Below are 15,532 nucleotides of genomic sequence, written 5' to 3' on the forward strand. Positions count from 1 at the left end.
TGTATTCCCAGTTAATGCAAATATATGTGTCAGTTCTTTGCTAAGTGCTGATGTTTCAAAGATTTTTATTTTAGACTTTTAATTGACATATAGTCTACATAGGAGACAAGATCTGCAGACAATTTCATTGTGATTGGATGCTGACTTTAGAGGAAGCAGAGGTTGTAGACTAGGACTCGGGAGGAAGCCTCAGATCAGGAGCCACAAGACTGCTGTCCTAGTCATATTCCTGTTGCTGTGGTAAACACCGTCACTAAAGGCAACTTGGAGAGGAAAGGGTTTATTTCAATTTACAGTTGTCACTAAGGGAGGGCAGGACAGAAATGTAGGCAGGAACTTTGAGTCAGGGATTGAAGCAGAGCCCATCTGGGATGCTGGCTTGTTCTTCCTGGCTTGCTAAGTTTGCTTTCTTACACACTCCAAGACCACCTGCCCAGGAATGGTACCACCCACAGTGGGCTGGATCCTTCCACATCGATCATCAAATAAAAAAAAAAAAATACCTTACAGGCTTGCTTATAGGCTGGTCTTCTGGGGGTCCTTTTCTCAATTTAGGCACTCTTTTCTGGAGGCTCTAGTTTGTGTCAAGTTAGCAAAAAATCTAACCAACACAAACTATCCATGGTTTTTCACTTACAGCCTTGCCTTTCTTGACTTCCAGTTGGAAGACCTAAGCTAAATGTTTTGAATTCTTAAGCCTCTTTGTTTGCTGGGCAAAACAGACCTCTGTTTGTGGTCTGTCCCGTAACTTGTTAATAGGACTCAAGGGCTGCTATATTACTTAGACTAAAAAATACTGTTGATTGATTCCTTCTCTTCTTCCCTCTTACCCTTCCAGTGCTGTGTAGCATGAAAGAGCGGTCGGGCTGCGTTCCGCCACCCGGCTAGCTTTACCCTGAAATAATTACACCGAAACTGTATTCTTTTAAACACTGCCTGGCCCATTAGTTCCAGCCTCTTATTGGCTAGCTCTTATATATTGATCTAACCCATTTCTAATATTCTGTGCAGCACCACGAGCTGGCTTACCAGGAAAGATCTTAACCTGCGTCTGTCTGGAGCGGGAGAATCATGGTGACTGCCTGACTCAGCTTCTTTCTCCCAGCATTCTGTTCTGTTTACTCCGCCCACCTAAGGGTTGGCCTATCAAATGGGCCTATGCAGTTTCTTTATTAATTAACCAATGAAAGCAACAGATTAGAAAGAAATCACTCCCACATCAGTGCTGGGGATCAGACTCTGACCCTGAGCATGCTAGGCAAGTGCTCTATTACTGAGCCCAGCTTCCATTCTTGTCGTTATTTCCTGACCATCTTGGACTTGATAAGTAACTGAATGAGTCAGATATTCACTATATTATCTACCTTTTCACTGCAGCTCCTAATTATGGATGAGTGTGCATATGTAAAGCATCCCCCTTTCTGTAATCTCAGACCATCTGGGTGGGAAATCTGGGAACCTGAAGTATTTTTGGTTTCTTTTCCCTAGATGTAAGCCCAGTCTGTGTTTGTTTTCATTATTTCTCTTTTCCAGAATACTGTTCATTCTTCCTGAGTTATCAGGAGCTCCTGAACTTCCAGAGTCAGTGACTTTTGTGACAGCTGCGTTGTACTAAGTGCCAGGTGGAGCTGGCGTGCAGTGAGTCTTGTTTCCTATCCTTCTGGTTCCAGAGGAAAGTTTGAGAGATGTCTGGCCTCTCTGCCCTTGTTGGAATCAGCTCCTCCCACATTTGATTTTCTCATTTCTTCTTTGGTGCTTTGTTTTTTTTTAGGGGAAGAAAATAATCCTTACTATCTTGAAAGCCAGAATCTTCACAGACGGTGATTAGGTCAGGATTCTACAACCTTTAAAAATTATTTAAGAAAATAACATCTATATTTATTTGTGTGGGTGTGCAACACATGGGCTACTGTATGGAGGCCAGAAGACAGCTTGTGGGAGTTGTTCTCTTCTTCCATTGTGCGAATTCTGGGGATCAAACTTAGGTTATCAGGTCTTGGGTTGCAAGCGCTTTTACCCACTGTTTGTTTTTGAGACAGGGTCTCAGGTAGCCCAGGCTGGGCTTCAGCTCTGTGTAGCTCAGGAGATCCTTGAACTGCTTGAACTAGTGATTCTTCTGCCTCTACTTTTGGAATATTGAGATTGCAGCCACTGTCTTATGCAGGCACTTCACTTGGTTTATGCCATGCTGGGGATAGGCAAATCTCCCAATTGAGCTAAATCCCTGACTCTGGTTCACAGTCCTTTCAAGATTTCATATATATATATTAAGTAAACAATGGGAAAGCTATGCATTTCAAAGAGAGCAAGCAGATGGTATATGGGATGATTTGTAGGGAGGGAAAAGGAAAGAGGGAAATGATACAATTTTATTATAAAATTAAAAATAATTTAAAAAATGTAATTCATGTGTGTGGTGGGTTGGGGCCTGTGCCTGTAATCTGGTTGGCCATCAAGCTCCCAGGAGCCACCTGTGCTAAGGTTACAGGCACAATTGGCTGTCAGGTCCTAGATATTTGAACTCATGTCCTCGTGCTTTCATAGTCAGCAGTGCTGTGCACTGATACATCTTCCCAGTTCCTAATCCCCCCGCCCCCCCATTTCCATGTTTCTTAAATTTTTTACAATGCTGAGGGCATTACCCCACCAGGTAAGTTCCTATTACGGTACTGCATTCTTAGCTCTTCTTCTATGTCTAATTTGAGACAGGGCAGCCCAGACTTCTTGGTTCAAGTTATCCTCTGCTTCAGGCTCTCAAGTGTTTAGGCTGCAGGTGCTCTATGCTCCTGTACTTGGAGATAGTTGAGCACAGTGAAATATGGGCTGTGACATACCAGACAGAAAAAGACAGGACACACAGGAAGAATCTGTATGAGAAAGTTTATTCTTCTGAAAATAAGTGATCTTATGCAGCTATAAAAGCAAATAAAATTGTGTCAAAAGTAAGTTATGATGGAGATTATGTATGGAATAAGGAACATGAAAATATTGGCCTAGGTTGGCAAAATTCTGGAATTGGTAACAGAAGCTGTTGTGGGCTTTAAAGACAATGATAATAATACAGACAAGATTTTTGAAAGATGTGAGTGTAGAAAGGAGTGGAAAAAATGGAGACACCAAAGTCATTGGGCTCTTGGAGTGACTAAATGTGTTTCCAGTTACTTCTGTGCGCATGGACGTGTGCACTGTGGTGTGCATTTAGAGGTCATATTATAACTGTGAAAGTGGGTTCTCTTCACCTCGTGGGTCTGGAGGTATGTGGTTTGCTAACACCTATCTCAGTGGCCTGAAATTACCAGAATTTGTGAAATTTGATGCCAGTCTTGGGAGATTAAAGGATGCATATTTAATATGTGCACACATACAGATACACACACTCACATATGGGTATTTTGACTTGCTTTTTTATGTCTACAACATATGCATGCAATGCCTCAAAAGAGGCAGGATTACTAAGATTTCATTATTACCATAGCTTATGGGAGAGAGGAAATAAGATGGTTCGGTTGAGTTTAAGGCATGAGTGTGGTAGAAATCTGCCTTTTAAACAAAATTCAAGTAGTCTGTATGCTGTTTGGTGAGGTCCAAAGGATTGGAAGAGCCAGGCTTACTGAGATAGCCTTATATTCAGAGGCTGTGTTGAGAAACTGAGAGTTGGTATGTCAGTTGCAAATGTTTAATATTTCTAGTACTTGGCCTTTATTGTGTTACTGATAACATCTTATTTCCTTATAAGCTTGAATAGCTAATCTTTTTCTTTTCTTGTTCCATTTTATCTGATTATACAGAAAAGTGGAACTAACCATTACTGTCAGCTGTTATTAACTGCTAATCCTTTTCTTACCTACTTAAAAAGTAGGTCATTGTGTATGTATGTATGCTTATATAGACAAAATGCCCATGGTCTCTGAGAAGGCGAAGTCCAGACATGAGTAGAAGAGATGTTTTTGAGGTTTCCCCAAACAGTTCCAAAACCAGCCCCAGAGCCAGCCACTCTAACTGTGGCAGCACCAGTCTCAATGAATTTGACTGCTATGTTGATGTCCCTTGAAACGGTGCCCCCTACTTTGGAAGTTGTGGCTAAGGGTTGAGTTAAGGTCTGAGGATATGGGACTGTCAGGATGCCGAGGCTTTCATTTGTGAGTGTCTCTGGTCACTTCATTAGCACTGCAGACACCATGGAGGTTGTATAGGTGAAGTTGGAGCAGGCATTGTATTTTAGGGGGTGAGGGACCAAGAAGAACTATTCCTAGGCATAAGTTACTTTGTAACTCTGACTGGTTTGGAACTTGCTGTATAGACCAGACTGGCCTCAGTCACAGAGACCACTTACTTTGCTGTCATAGTTCTGTGATTAAAGAAGTGCACCCCACGCCTGGTCCTTGTTTTTAAATGTCTGTCTTTGTGTGCTGTATATGTTGAGTGCAGGTATCTTTGGTAGCCTACAGGTATTGGATACTCTTGGAACTGGAGTTACAGTCAGTTGAGAGTGACTTGATGTAGGTACTGAAGTCCAAACTTGGGTCCTCTGGAAAGAGCAGCATGTGCTCTTAACCACTGTTCCATCTCCTCAACTCTTCTGTTTTAGGTTTGCTAGCATCTCGCCTGACCAATACAGAATACTTGGGTTTCTTTTTGCATGCTTTGTTATATGCTTTATCCTGTTTTGGATCCTTGCCATGTCTGGATTCTTGAAGTACATAACCCACTTTATTTTTGAATGCCTACCCTTCCCAATCTTAAAGTTTTAGGACATAGGGACTGGGGGAAATAATTTTTTTAAATCACACTCCTAAAATTGTAATGCCTCGGATTGTTCAGTGGTCCTATGATCAAACTGAGGTCTGAGTTGTCTTGTTCACGAGTAGTGAGATGAGGGGCACTGTCTTACAGCCATTGGTCTCTGGTGCTTCATCACAGCTATCTGATTAGCCAGTACTCTCCTGAGTGTGGCTGACCTCTGAACTCTTATTTCCCTTTTGTTGGATTGAGCCTCAAAGATGCCTGCTTCTTTACTCTCTGGAGAATTTCAAACCTCTGGAAGGTTGAATTGTTTGGCTTCTAGGAGTTGGGTACCACCTGCATACATCATTGATTCTTTATTCTCTCACAACTGTATATGTAAACACAGCTAGTTACTGAACTAAAAATGATACTGCCAGTTACTAGTCTTTCAGTAGATTTCAGCTACCTTATTAAAAATGGCTAACTTGCTGTTCTAGAAAGAGGAACACACATAAAACATGCTTTGAGTATGTAGTCCTCCAGTAGGCTCTTGTAATTCTTCTTTTAGAGAAACAAGGCCAAGTTTTTCTCTAGCTCCTCACTCTGAGTGCTTCCCCTGCTAGCTTGTGGTCTAGACCTTGCTGTGGATTCATTGGAGAACTGGGCTGGTTGAAGTTGGGTACAGTCACTTGGTACTCTCCTGATTTACTTTTCCCCTAAGAGACTTAATCCCATGTGGCATTTTTACTGGTCAGTTATACTACCAGTATAACTGTTCTTTTGGGTCTGTTTTACTCAGCCTTTAAAAAAACAAAACCAAAAACTTCTCTGGTAATTCCAAGATCATGCTTTTTTGATACAGGTTTACTAGGAGGTTATCAAAATACTGGGCTACTCTGTTGCTTGCTCTGCTTTTCTTGGCTTCATCTATCTGGTTTATTTCTGGTAAACCCTAGAAACTTAGGCACAGATTTTTTTTTTCATTCATCTACTTTCCTATGTGAGTTAGCCAGTTTTTCATTAAATGTTACCCTGAACTCTGTAGTAAAGACCTTGTTTTGCTGACATCTCTGGGTGACTCATAACATGAAAATAGTTGGGACAGTCATATCTAGTCATATCTGCTATCCGGCATCAAAGGCAAACTGCTAACTCTGTCACCCTTTTCAGACTGGTCTGCTTGCCACACCCACTCGATTTCATGAAGTGCACTCTGCCTGTACTGTGGTGTTTCACCTAGGAACCCCATTTGTGTGTTCAGGCCTGTGAAAACTACACAGCTGTAATGTAATTTCATGTGGAATCAATTCCCAAGCTTCTCAAGGCCTTAATTGTTCCAGATCTCACTTGATTTCTATCAATTACTGTTTGAATTACTGCTCTGGCTGTCCTGGATCTCACTGTGTAGACAGCTGCTGTTCTGCATAGATCGCAGAGATCCACCCTGCCTCTTGCCTCTGATTCCTGAGTGCTGGGATTAAAAGGCATATACCATCATGCCTGACAAAACTCTTTTTGCTTTCGCCTTTTAGTTCCCTTTATCTAAATGCTCTCCTTCTAAAAGCTCTCATTAAAAGTGGTAGTTTGAGCCAAGTGGTGATGGTGTATGCCTTTAATCCCAGCATAGAGGCAGGCAGATCTTTGTGAGTTCCAGGACTGCCAAGACACACAAGAAACACTGTCTCAAAAAAACCAAAACCAACAGCAAAAAGTGGTAGTTGGGCTTGCACTTTAAGTCCCCACATCATTAGTGAAGTTCCGTGAACTCTGGTGGTCAGCCATTCTCTTACAAATGAGCTGATCGCTTTGACCAGGGAGCCTTCCCTATGTAGCCCAGACTAGCTTGAATTCTGGAGGTATGAGCCACCATGCTGGATTTTCACTTTCACTTATTTAAAAGTTTGAATTTATTTTGTGTGTATGGATGTTTTGATTTCATGTATGTCTGCACTATGTGTATGCTTGGTGCCCAAAGAGTCTAGAAGAGAGCATTGGGTCCCTGTTAAGTGGAGTTACAGTTTTGAGCCCCATGTAGATACTAGGAATTGAACTTCAGTTATATGTAAGGGCAGTAAACACTCTTACAGTCTCTGAGCCATCTCCCTAGCATGACCTTGAACTCTTAAGCCTTATCTCCAGTGCTACCCTGCCCAGTTTGACTCTATAAAGTTGTTGTTTATTCATATGTAAGAATATGTGGTAAAAAAAAAACCCTCCCCCACATCCTAGATTTACAATATACCAAGTGCACTTTTAGTGTCTTGTTATAAAAAGATATGCGTTGTAGAATATTTTAATTAGGCAAAGATACATTTGTTTGTGCTGTGGGATATTACTTTAGCTGTGTACGGGTGTGCTGCACTTGTTTATGCCGCATTTGTTTAATGATATAAAGATGTCTTACATTTGTTTTGCTGCATTTGTTTCACCTTGCCTACCTACTTAAGGCACTTGATTGGACTTTGGGCAGAGAGAATAAATAAGAGACATGTAGGCTAGAAAGGGGAAGAGAATGAGGGAGGAAAGAGAGACATGCCCTGGGCCAGAAGCCAGGCAGTGACTAGCCAGCTAGATAGGAGTAGGACATACAGGGGAAAAGGTAAAAAAGTCCCAAGGCAAAACGTATATGAAGAGAAACAGGTTAGGTTATAAGAGCTACCAAGGAAAGAGCAAAGCCAAAGCCGAGCATTCAAAGCTAAGTCTGTGTTTCATGATTTGGGAGCTGGTTCATTGCCTAAAAGAAAAAGCCTGGTACACATGTGTGGTGAAAGGTACTCAAAATAGCTTTGGCTATTTCTACTTTTGAGTCAAAGTGAATTGGCTGTTTTGTTTTCTTTGTTCTTTTTAAATAGGGTTACACGTCATTTTGGAATGACTGTATATCATCTGGATTACGTGGCTGTATGTTAATTGAATTAGCCTTGAAAGGAAGGTTACAACTAGAGGCTTGTGGAATGAGAAGAAAAAGTCTTTTAACCAGAAAGGTAAGAGGACTTCTAAATAATACCCCCCTTTGCAAGAATTTGCTCTGTAAAAATGATGAATATTTCTAATAGCTTTAAAATGTGTAAATAGTTTAAAATTGTCTGTTGGATTGCATTCTTGGTTTTTCTGGTTCTTTGCATACGCAACAAATGTCAGTCATTATTAGGATCCATGACTACTGCATTTTAGGGAGATGCTCAGTTTTATTTGCTTCTGAAGACTTTGAGACAACTTTGGATAATCCAGGAGCTTTGTGGAAATTAATTACTCCTAGGGCACCCATCCTTTTGGAAGACTATGATTGCTTTTTATGTCTGTTCTCTATGGTGAAGGTGTAGGTAGGTACTTCTCTGGAGGAGCAGAAATATATTACGTTGGTGTTTTTTTTTAAGATTTATTTATTATGTATACAGTGTTCCGTCTGCATGTGTGTCTACAGACCAGAAGAGGGCACCAGATCTCATTACAGATGGTTGTGAGCCACCATGTGGTTGCTGGGAATTAAACTCAGGACCTCTGGGAGAATAGTCAGTGCTCTTAACCTTTGAGCCATCTCTCCAGCCCTTACATTAGTTTTTAGATTTTTAACTTTAGCCTCAATTTCAGATATTCAAGATTATTTCTCTTCCAGTCTGTTCTTATACTCTGGACATGGTATTTCAAAACTATTTTTTTTATTTAGTAATGTATTATATTTATAAATCCAAAAGTTAGGCCAGAACCAAACATTTTGTTGCCATTTAGTTTTTAAAGACAAGAGTCTTCACTTTATGACCAAGGCTGTTTGGAACTTGCTAGTGGCTCATGCTGGCCTTGACTGGGAGACTCTAGAGCACTAAGATTACAAGCCTGTGCTGCGTCCCTTACTTTGAACTTGCCAACTGATAACCCAGAGAATGGTAATTTTATAAGAAGGGATGCTGTTAATGTGTTACTGAAAGTTATGTGCAGGAAATAATACTGCTGGGTTGGAGTGCATGCACCTCAGGATGAGTGCTCTTTTAGCGGGTGTGCCAGCCTGTGTTTGAGCTCAGTATTGGGTGGGTGGAATAATGTGGGCATGTTTGTTTGAATCAGTCTTGCTGTGTAGCTTATGCAGGCTTTGAATTTAGATTTTCTGACAGTCCTTGAATGGCTGAGATTACAGGCTGACACCGTAGAAATGCTCTCGTGGCATCTCTATGGTAAATCCAGCCATTTGCCCTTAAGACAAGGGAGCTGGCATTGAGAGAATTTAACAAATTACTGTTTTGGATAACTATGTCATAAAACAGGTTTTATTTCTGCAACTGTAGTAACTTATGGAGAAAACCAACCTGAGGAAACTGTCATTGTAGCATCAATAGAATGCATACACAGGTTAGTAACTTAGGAACTTTTCATTAGAGTCCTGGCCTAAATAAAACAATGTGCTAGCAGGAGTCAGTTTTGTGCTATACATGAGAACGAGCCATGGACTGGTGATCATCTGTTCCTTTATTCATTGTGCATTCATTATTTTAGTACATCATGCACTGTGCTAGACTGGGAAAAAGTGGTGAAACTTAAGTCAGTCTGCTTCTTAGTGATTTCTTAGTGATGTGACGAAAAGGTTGCTGGAAAATATCCTCTATGATTTAGTAAGTTAAAATTTAAAAGTAATTGCTGATTTAATTAAGATAGATACAGGTAGAAGACCAAAGGTTTCCTCATTCATTACTTCTGATCCTGGCAGCTTTTTTCTTTTTTTCTTTTCCTTCCTTCCTTCCTTCCTTTCTTTTTTTCTTTTTTTTTTTTTGACAGTGTCTCTTTGTAGTCCAACTGTCCTGGAGCTCAGAATGTAGCTCAAACTGGCCTCAAATTTAGGAGATCCTCCTGAGTGCTAGAATTAAAGTCATGTGCCACCACTCTGTCTTTAATTCATTTTAAAGCCACCTTAACAAGTGACCACAGCCATAGTGGCTTTAAGCAAGAAAGAATTCTCTCAGTTTTGGAGGCCAGAGTTAGGAGATGTAGTTGTGTTTTCTTGAAGACTCTGAGGGAGAATCTGCTTATAGCCAGCACGCCCCCGCCCCTTCCCGGCTTTTGGTTGTTTTAATCTTGCTCCTTAGTTTCTGACTGCATCTGTCCACATGTCCTCATTGCCTGCCACCCCTGCCACATCACTGCCGCACAACTGACCTTGGGCCTCTTTGTTCTGAGGTTGCAGCTCCCACAGGGTTTCTTGTTTTATGAATCTTTTCTGTTAAATTCCTGAGACCTTTTGAAACTCTGTCTATATAATGCATTTTCTCAGAGGTCTTGTTTTCTCTTCTTTTCATCTCTCCTATGTTGTAGGTAGTAAGTAGAGGATATTTATTTTGAAGCCACACATATTCTTGAAATATTTTGTTGTTGTTTGTTTTTCAAGATAGGGTTTCTGTTTGTAGCTTTGGATGTCCTGGAACTCACTCTGTAGTTCAGTCTGGCCTCAGAAACTCAGAGGTCTACCTGCAACACCACTGGCCAGCTAGTCTTGAAAATTTAAAGGAATTTAGAACTTGTTTGAATCTTTGATTTGTTTTGAGCAGGAACAATGAAATGTAGTAAGATTTGTCTCCTCAAGAGCTCAGTGTTGTTCTCATGCACGCACAGCCTCACAGCCGCTGGGATTACCTGCACAAGATGAAGCCACTTAGTGAGGAGTGGAGCTGGCTCATGAGGCTCCACCTCCTCGTTGATGGCTGCAGGGGGGTGGTTGGTGTGTGCGTGACCACTGGTAGGGTTGCCAGTGCTATGTTGGATAGCCTCACACCCAATAGGCAACACTAGTTAGATGCAGTGGATTATTTAAGTGTGGGGGGATGGGGTGAGAGGAGAAGTATTGGGGGAAGGGAACGTGGAGAATTTGGGTTGGATATGCTCAATGTTCTATATGTTATAAAATTATCAATAAATAAAAGTATCCCTACAACATTAAACATGTTGAAGTCCTCTAGTCAGGAGACAAATTATTTCAAGTGAAAAATGGTCACACTAGGGGCTAAAATTCAGACAAAGACTATAGAGGGAGTGACACATATTAGGAAGATCTGTAGCAGGACTTAGAAGGAATAAATTACCTTTCCATAGCTAGGTTGTTCAGAGCTGATAGACCACTTGCCTCATAGTGGGGGCTTGAACAAAGTGGATGATGATGGCTCCTGGCCACATGGAGAGAGTAGTGAGTGGAAGGAAGAAGTCGGTCACATGGTTCAACGTCACAGACGTAGGGTTCTTTTCTCCTAAAGTTCTTTTTCTTCCCCGTAAACCCTAGTCTAACTAAGCACTATGGAGTGAACATTCTAAATATTTCTGTGTCTGCACCGTCCAGCATAGTAATCATGCCACCATTGAAAATTGAGCTGTGCTATAAAAAACACTCTGAAGTTTTAAAAACAGTATTGGTGAAAACACTAAATATCTCAGCTTTCAAGTGGATATCTCTTATAGGCCAGGTTTTGGCTATATTGGGTTAAAACCAATATTTTATAATTCATTTCACCTTTTTTTCAATTCCTTGAGGCTAAATTTGTGGTTGGCATTATGGTTTTATATTTCTCTTGTGTAATCCTAAAGAATAAGCTCTTATATATTAATCTTTTGTGAGATTGAACAAAAGAAAAACCCACAGAGGCACCTTTTTGAAGAAAAATATGAGAACACAGTTATATTAAACATTTTTAATAGCCGCTCTAAGGTGCTGTGATAGATTTAACTAGAAATGCATTGCTTAGGCTATGACTGAGTGAAGCCCATGGGAACCTAAGTGGCTAACTAGCATGGCAGTGAGGGCTCCTTTCCTACCCACTTCCCAGGAGTTTCCACTCTTCTTGTTTTTGAGGTTTCTTTTACGTGTTTTGTTTGCATGTCTTTCTATCCCCCACATGCATGCTGTAATTGCAGAGGCCAGGAGAGGGTGTCAAAGTCCCTGGAGCTGGAGTTACAGGTGATTGTGAGCTGGTTGCTGGGAATAAAGCTGAGTCCTGTAAGAACAGCCCTCTTGAGCCACTTTTCACTGCTAATAACCTAATACAGGTTTTATTACAGATTTAGACTCTGTCCTTGGGCCCCTACCATCTCTGTTCCTCACAATCTTGGGGCTGGAGATAGAATAACTTTCCATAGTCATTAAGGCTTCTGCTAGAAGTGGCAGTCTTAAAATTTTTTTCCCTAAAACTATATTTCCCCTTCATATCTTTTATTAAGCATAAGCTCAAGGGAGCTATATCTTAGTTTTGTTTTTTTCTTCAATTTGTCAAAGTTTCCTTAATGATACACATACATACACACACATATATTAAGATTTATTTATTATGGATACAGTGTTTTGTCTGTCTGTATGCTGGCAGGCCAGAAGAGGGTACCAGATCTCATTATAGGTGGTTGTGAGCCACTATGTGGTTACTGGGAATTGAACTCAGGACCTCTGGAAGAGCAGTCAGTGCTCTTAACCTCTGAGCCATCTCTCCAGCCCCTTAATGATATTTTTTGAGAAAAATAGTTTTCTTATGTAAAATGTCTTTATTATATGAATTCTTCCATATAGTTGAGTGTTTCTGGGTCTAAGAATATTTTAATGAATGAATTTGTGCATTAAATAGTTCAAAGTTCAGCATTAACTGGAATTGCAGTAAGTGTAAAGTATCTGAGCATGAAATATTTGCATACTTGCTTATTTTTTATATTTTTTATCTAATGAGTTTATGAGGGAAGAAGGTACCAGTGCATCATTTCTGACCTCTTGCGTTTTAGGTGATCTGTAAATCGGATGCTCCCACAGGGGACGTTCTTCTTGACGAAGCTCTAAAGCACGTTAAGGAGACTCAACCTCCAGAGACGGTCCAGAACTGGATTGAGTTACTTAGTGGTAAGCTAATGTAGATGCTTTTTTTAATTATGGAAGATGGTGGTGGGGATGATAATTTAAGAAAAAATTATCTTCTTTTACATGAGAAAGCAAATAGTCTTCTTTTAACCTCTGTTTTGTTTCGAGTCAAGGTCTCCTCACTTTGTAGCCCTGACTGAACTACAATTCAGATCCACCTGCCTTTGCCTCTTAAGTGCTGGGATTAAAGGCTTGCACCACCATGCCTGTCTCCAATCATTCTTTATCAGAGTTATTTTGGGACAGTTTACTGTTTAGAGTGGGCCAAGCTGTGATGATGTCCTCATAAACTATATGCTATCTCTTGATCTTAATGTGTACCATGTACTCATTGATTGGGCTTGGTCCAGTCTGATGGTCAGTGTCTTGGTCACTGGATTTTCTTTTACAGTGGTACAACCAAACCAGTATTGTCCTAAGGGATTGGGTTGATAGGCTAAAGTGGTTATACTCAACTAGTTAACATTGTATGGCTGCTGACTGACCAAATCTTATTAGTGTGAGTGCTGACTGAACTTGACTTTCAACTTGAGCCTCTTGTGTGCTTCTCACCAGAGTAAGCATTAAAGAGATTTCTCCCAAAATATTGAAATACAGTAGGATGTCCAGTGGAATAGGTAAGAATTCACAAGACAGATATTTAGGCAATATCCCATGTTTTTTGATTGGCTATACGTGCCAGAATGTTGTGTTCAGCACATCTTATTATTAGGCATATATTATTTTAGGTGTATATTAGGAATGAGCTGCCTTGTTGACATGAAAGAAGTGGACACAACTTGGGAGGAGAAAACAAAGCACATTGCTAGAGTATTGGAACAACGGTTCTGGTCAGAGCTTAGTGATAGAATGCTTGGCTCCATTCACCTGTTTTCTGTTGAGCAAATGGACCAGATTTCTGTTGACTGGTTAATAACTTTAAGTTTTTTTTTATTATGTTTATTTGTTTTAGTGTGGGTGTGTGGCAGGGGTTAGTGTGTCCTGGCACAGGGTAGAAGTCAGTTCTCTCCTTCACCATGTGAGATTGTCATGCTTGGCAGCAAGTGGCTTTGCTCACTGAGCCATCACTCTGGTTTCCCACTCTATGAATTTAAGTGTGTAGGTCTGTGGTCACTCTGAGAATGTTTTTAGTTTTTTTTTTTTGTTTGTTTGTTTAAATTTCAGTTGTTTTAAAGTTGTCCTCATTAGAGGTATAGTCCTTAAGGATCTAGAATGTGCAAAACCCAGGATTTGATGCTTACCTTGCACTTGCACTGTACAAGTACCAACAACAGAAAAGTATGTGGTGTACTACTTGAATGCCAGTTGTTGCATGGCACTGACATAGGCACTATGAACTTAAACAGAGACACTTGGAGATTGACGACCACCCACGTGTGTCTAATAATTTAATACTTATGGCTCTCTAAAAGTTTGGTGGTTCAGAAAAACGTCCGAGGAAGCTTAGAAGTTGAAAGGAAGTAGACTTTAGACTACGCCTTTGAAAGGTAAAAATTGTACACACAAAAGAAAGTGTACCTTTTCAGAAGGATTAGATTGGGCCAGTGAGAAGGCTCAGCAGTTAACCAGGCACTTGGCTGCCAAGCTTCCCTGAGTGCAGTGTTTGTGAATAGATGGCCAAGATGTCATTTGGATTGTGAGACCTGTCCTGTCTGACAGGTACACAGATGTATGCATAGTTAATTGTAGAAAGTATTTGCATAAATGTGCTTATTTTATGTTGTATTAATTTGAATTCCCCAAAGTCAGCTATTATATCTTGTCTGACTTTAGTTTACGGTTGTCTGCCTTCCCAACACTGGCATTAGAAAACAGAGTAAAATCTAAAACCCAAGCTGTCAGGTGATCAGTAGACACTTTAGGAGACAGTGGATTGAGTTAAAAGTTAAGTCGTAGGACATTTGCAAGAAGGTCATCACTGTGTGCACTCTTCCTGTTTCTTCTTAGATACTTATTCTTTCTGGAAGTCTAGATGTAGTTTGAGTGCCCCTCCCCTGTAACTAATATAGGGCCTCATTCCCATTTTTTTCTAGCCAGTAAATTATGATGGTTTCTCTCACCATTTAATTGTGATACTTAGAAGGTTAGAAATAAGTCTTAATGTTTATATTCTTGGTACTATGATTCCTGAGAAAATTGTAAATACTACCTTACCAAGTAACTTGCTTTTGTGTGTGTGTGTGCACGCGTGTGCATACACTTGAGCCCAAATGCACTTGTAGACACTGATTTATTCTGACTTTATTTGAAATGGTTTTATGCACAAAATGGCCTTAATTATTAATAATTCATAGTAGCAGCCTTTTATCATATACTTTAAGTCCTTTTCCAAAATAAATTGCAAAATTTTAATGACTCTTCTATGGACCAGTGAGATGAGTCAGAGGTTAAAGGTATTGCTGCCAGGCCTGATGACCTGGACCTGAGTTTGATTTCACATGATGGAAAGCTGTTCTCTGACATTTGTGGTGTGAGTCACGTACACATGCATTCACATGCATACTAAATAATATAATAAAAGACTGTCCCAGATAATATAGTCTTTCTAAAACATGGTTCCCATTTTGTGTGCATTTCCTTTAAATGATGTAGGTGCTAACACTGGTTCTCTTTGAACTCCTTGTCTGTTGTTTTTCTCATCTTTGTTATTTTTTTGTTCGTAACTGACTTGGTTGGCTATTTGCATCCCCCATTAGTTTTGGGGCATATTTTTTCTTTGCAAATCTAATGTGTTATTGTTACTGTTTTAAAATTGAATACTCAATGTTGTGAATATTAGATTGTTAAGTGCTGAACTTTGTTATCTTTGTCTAAAGAGTGTTTGATTTTTTTTTTTTAGGGTGCCTGCCTAGCATGTGGGAGGTCCTAAATTCAATCTCAGTATTGTTTCCCTCGCTCCCCATTCCCGGGGAGGACTGGGGGTGTTGGCTTTTGCTT

The 15,532-nt window shown here is 40.2% G+C and overlaps 1 protein-coding gene across 1 annotated transcript in view; it reads left to right on the forward strand.

Annotated features, from left to right (window-relative positions):
- The window catches only part of LOC121433656 (Golgi phosphoprotein 3), a 28,951-nt gene that overhangs the window by 9,347 nt on the left and 4,072 nt on the right, over positions 1 to 15,532 (forward strand). The window contains exons 2-3 of the mRNA XM_041632145.1: positions 7,578 to 7,709; positions 12,463 to 12,577. Coding sequence (XP_041488079.1) covers positions 7,578 to 7,709; positions 12,463 to 12,577 — 247 coding nt within the window. The remainder of the gene's footprint in view (positions 1 to 7,577; positions 7,710 to 12,462; positions 12,578 to 15,532) is intronic.

This window comes from Microtus oregoni, unplaced genomic scaffold, assembly GCF_018167655.1.
Source record: "Microtus oregoni isolate MIOR12 unplaced genomic scaffold, Mior012 000040F_ref0000088, whole genome shotgun sequence".
NCBI lineage: Eukaryota > Metazoa > Chordata > Mammalia > Rodentia > Cricetidae > Microtus > Microtus oregoni.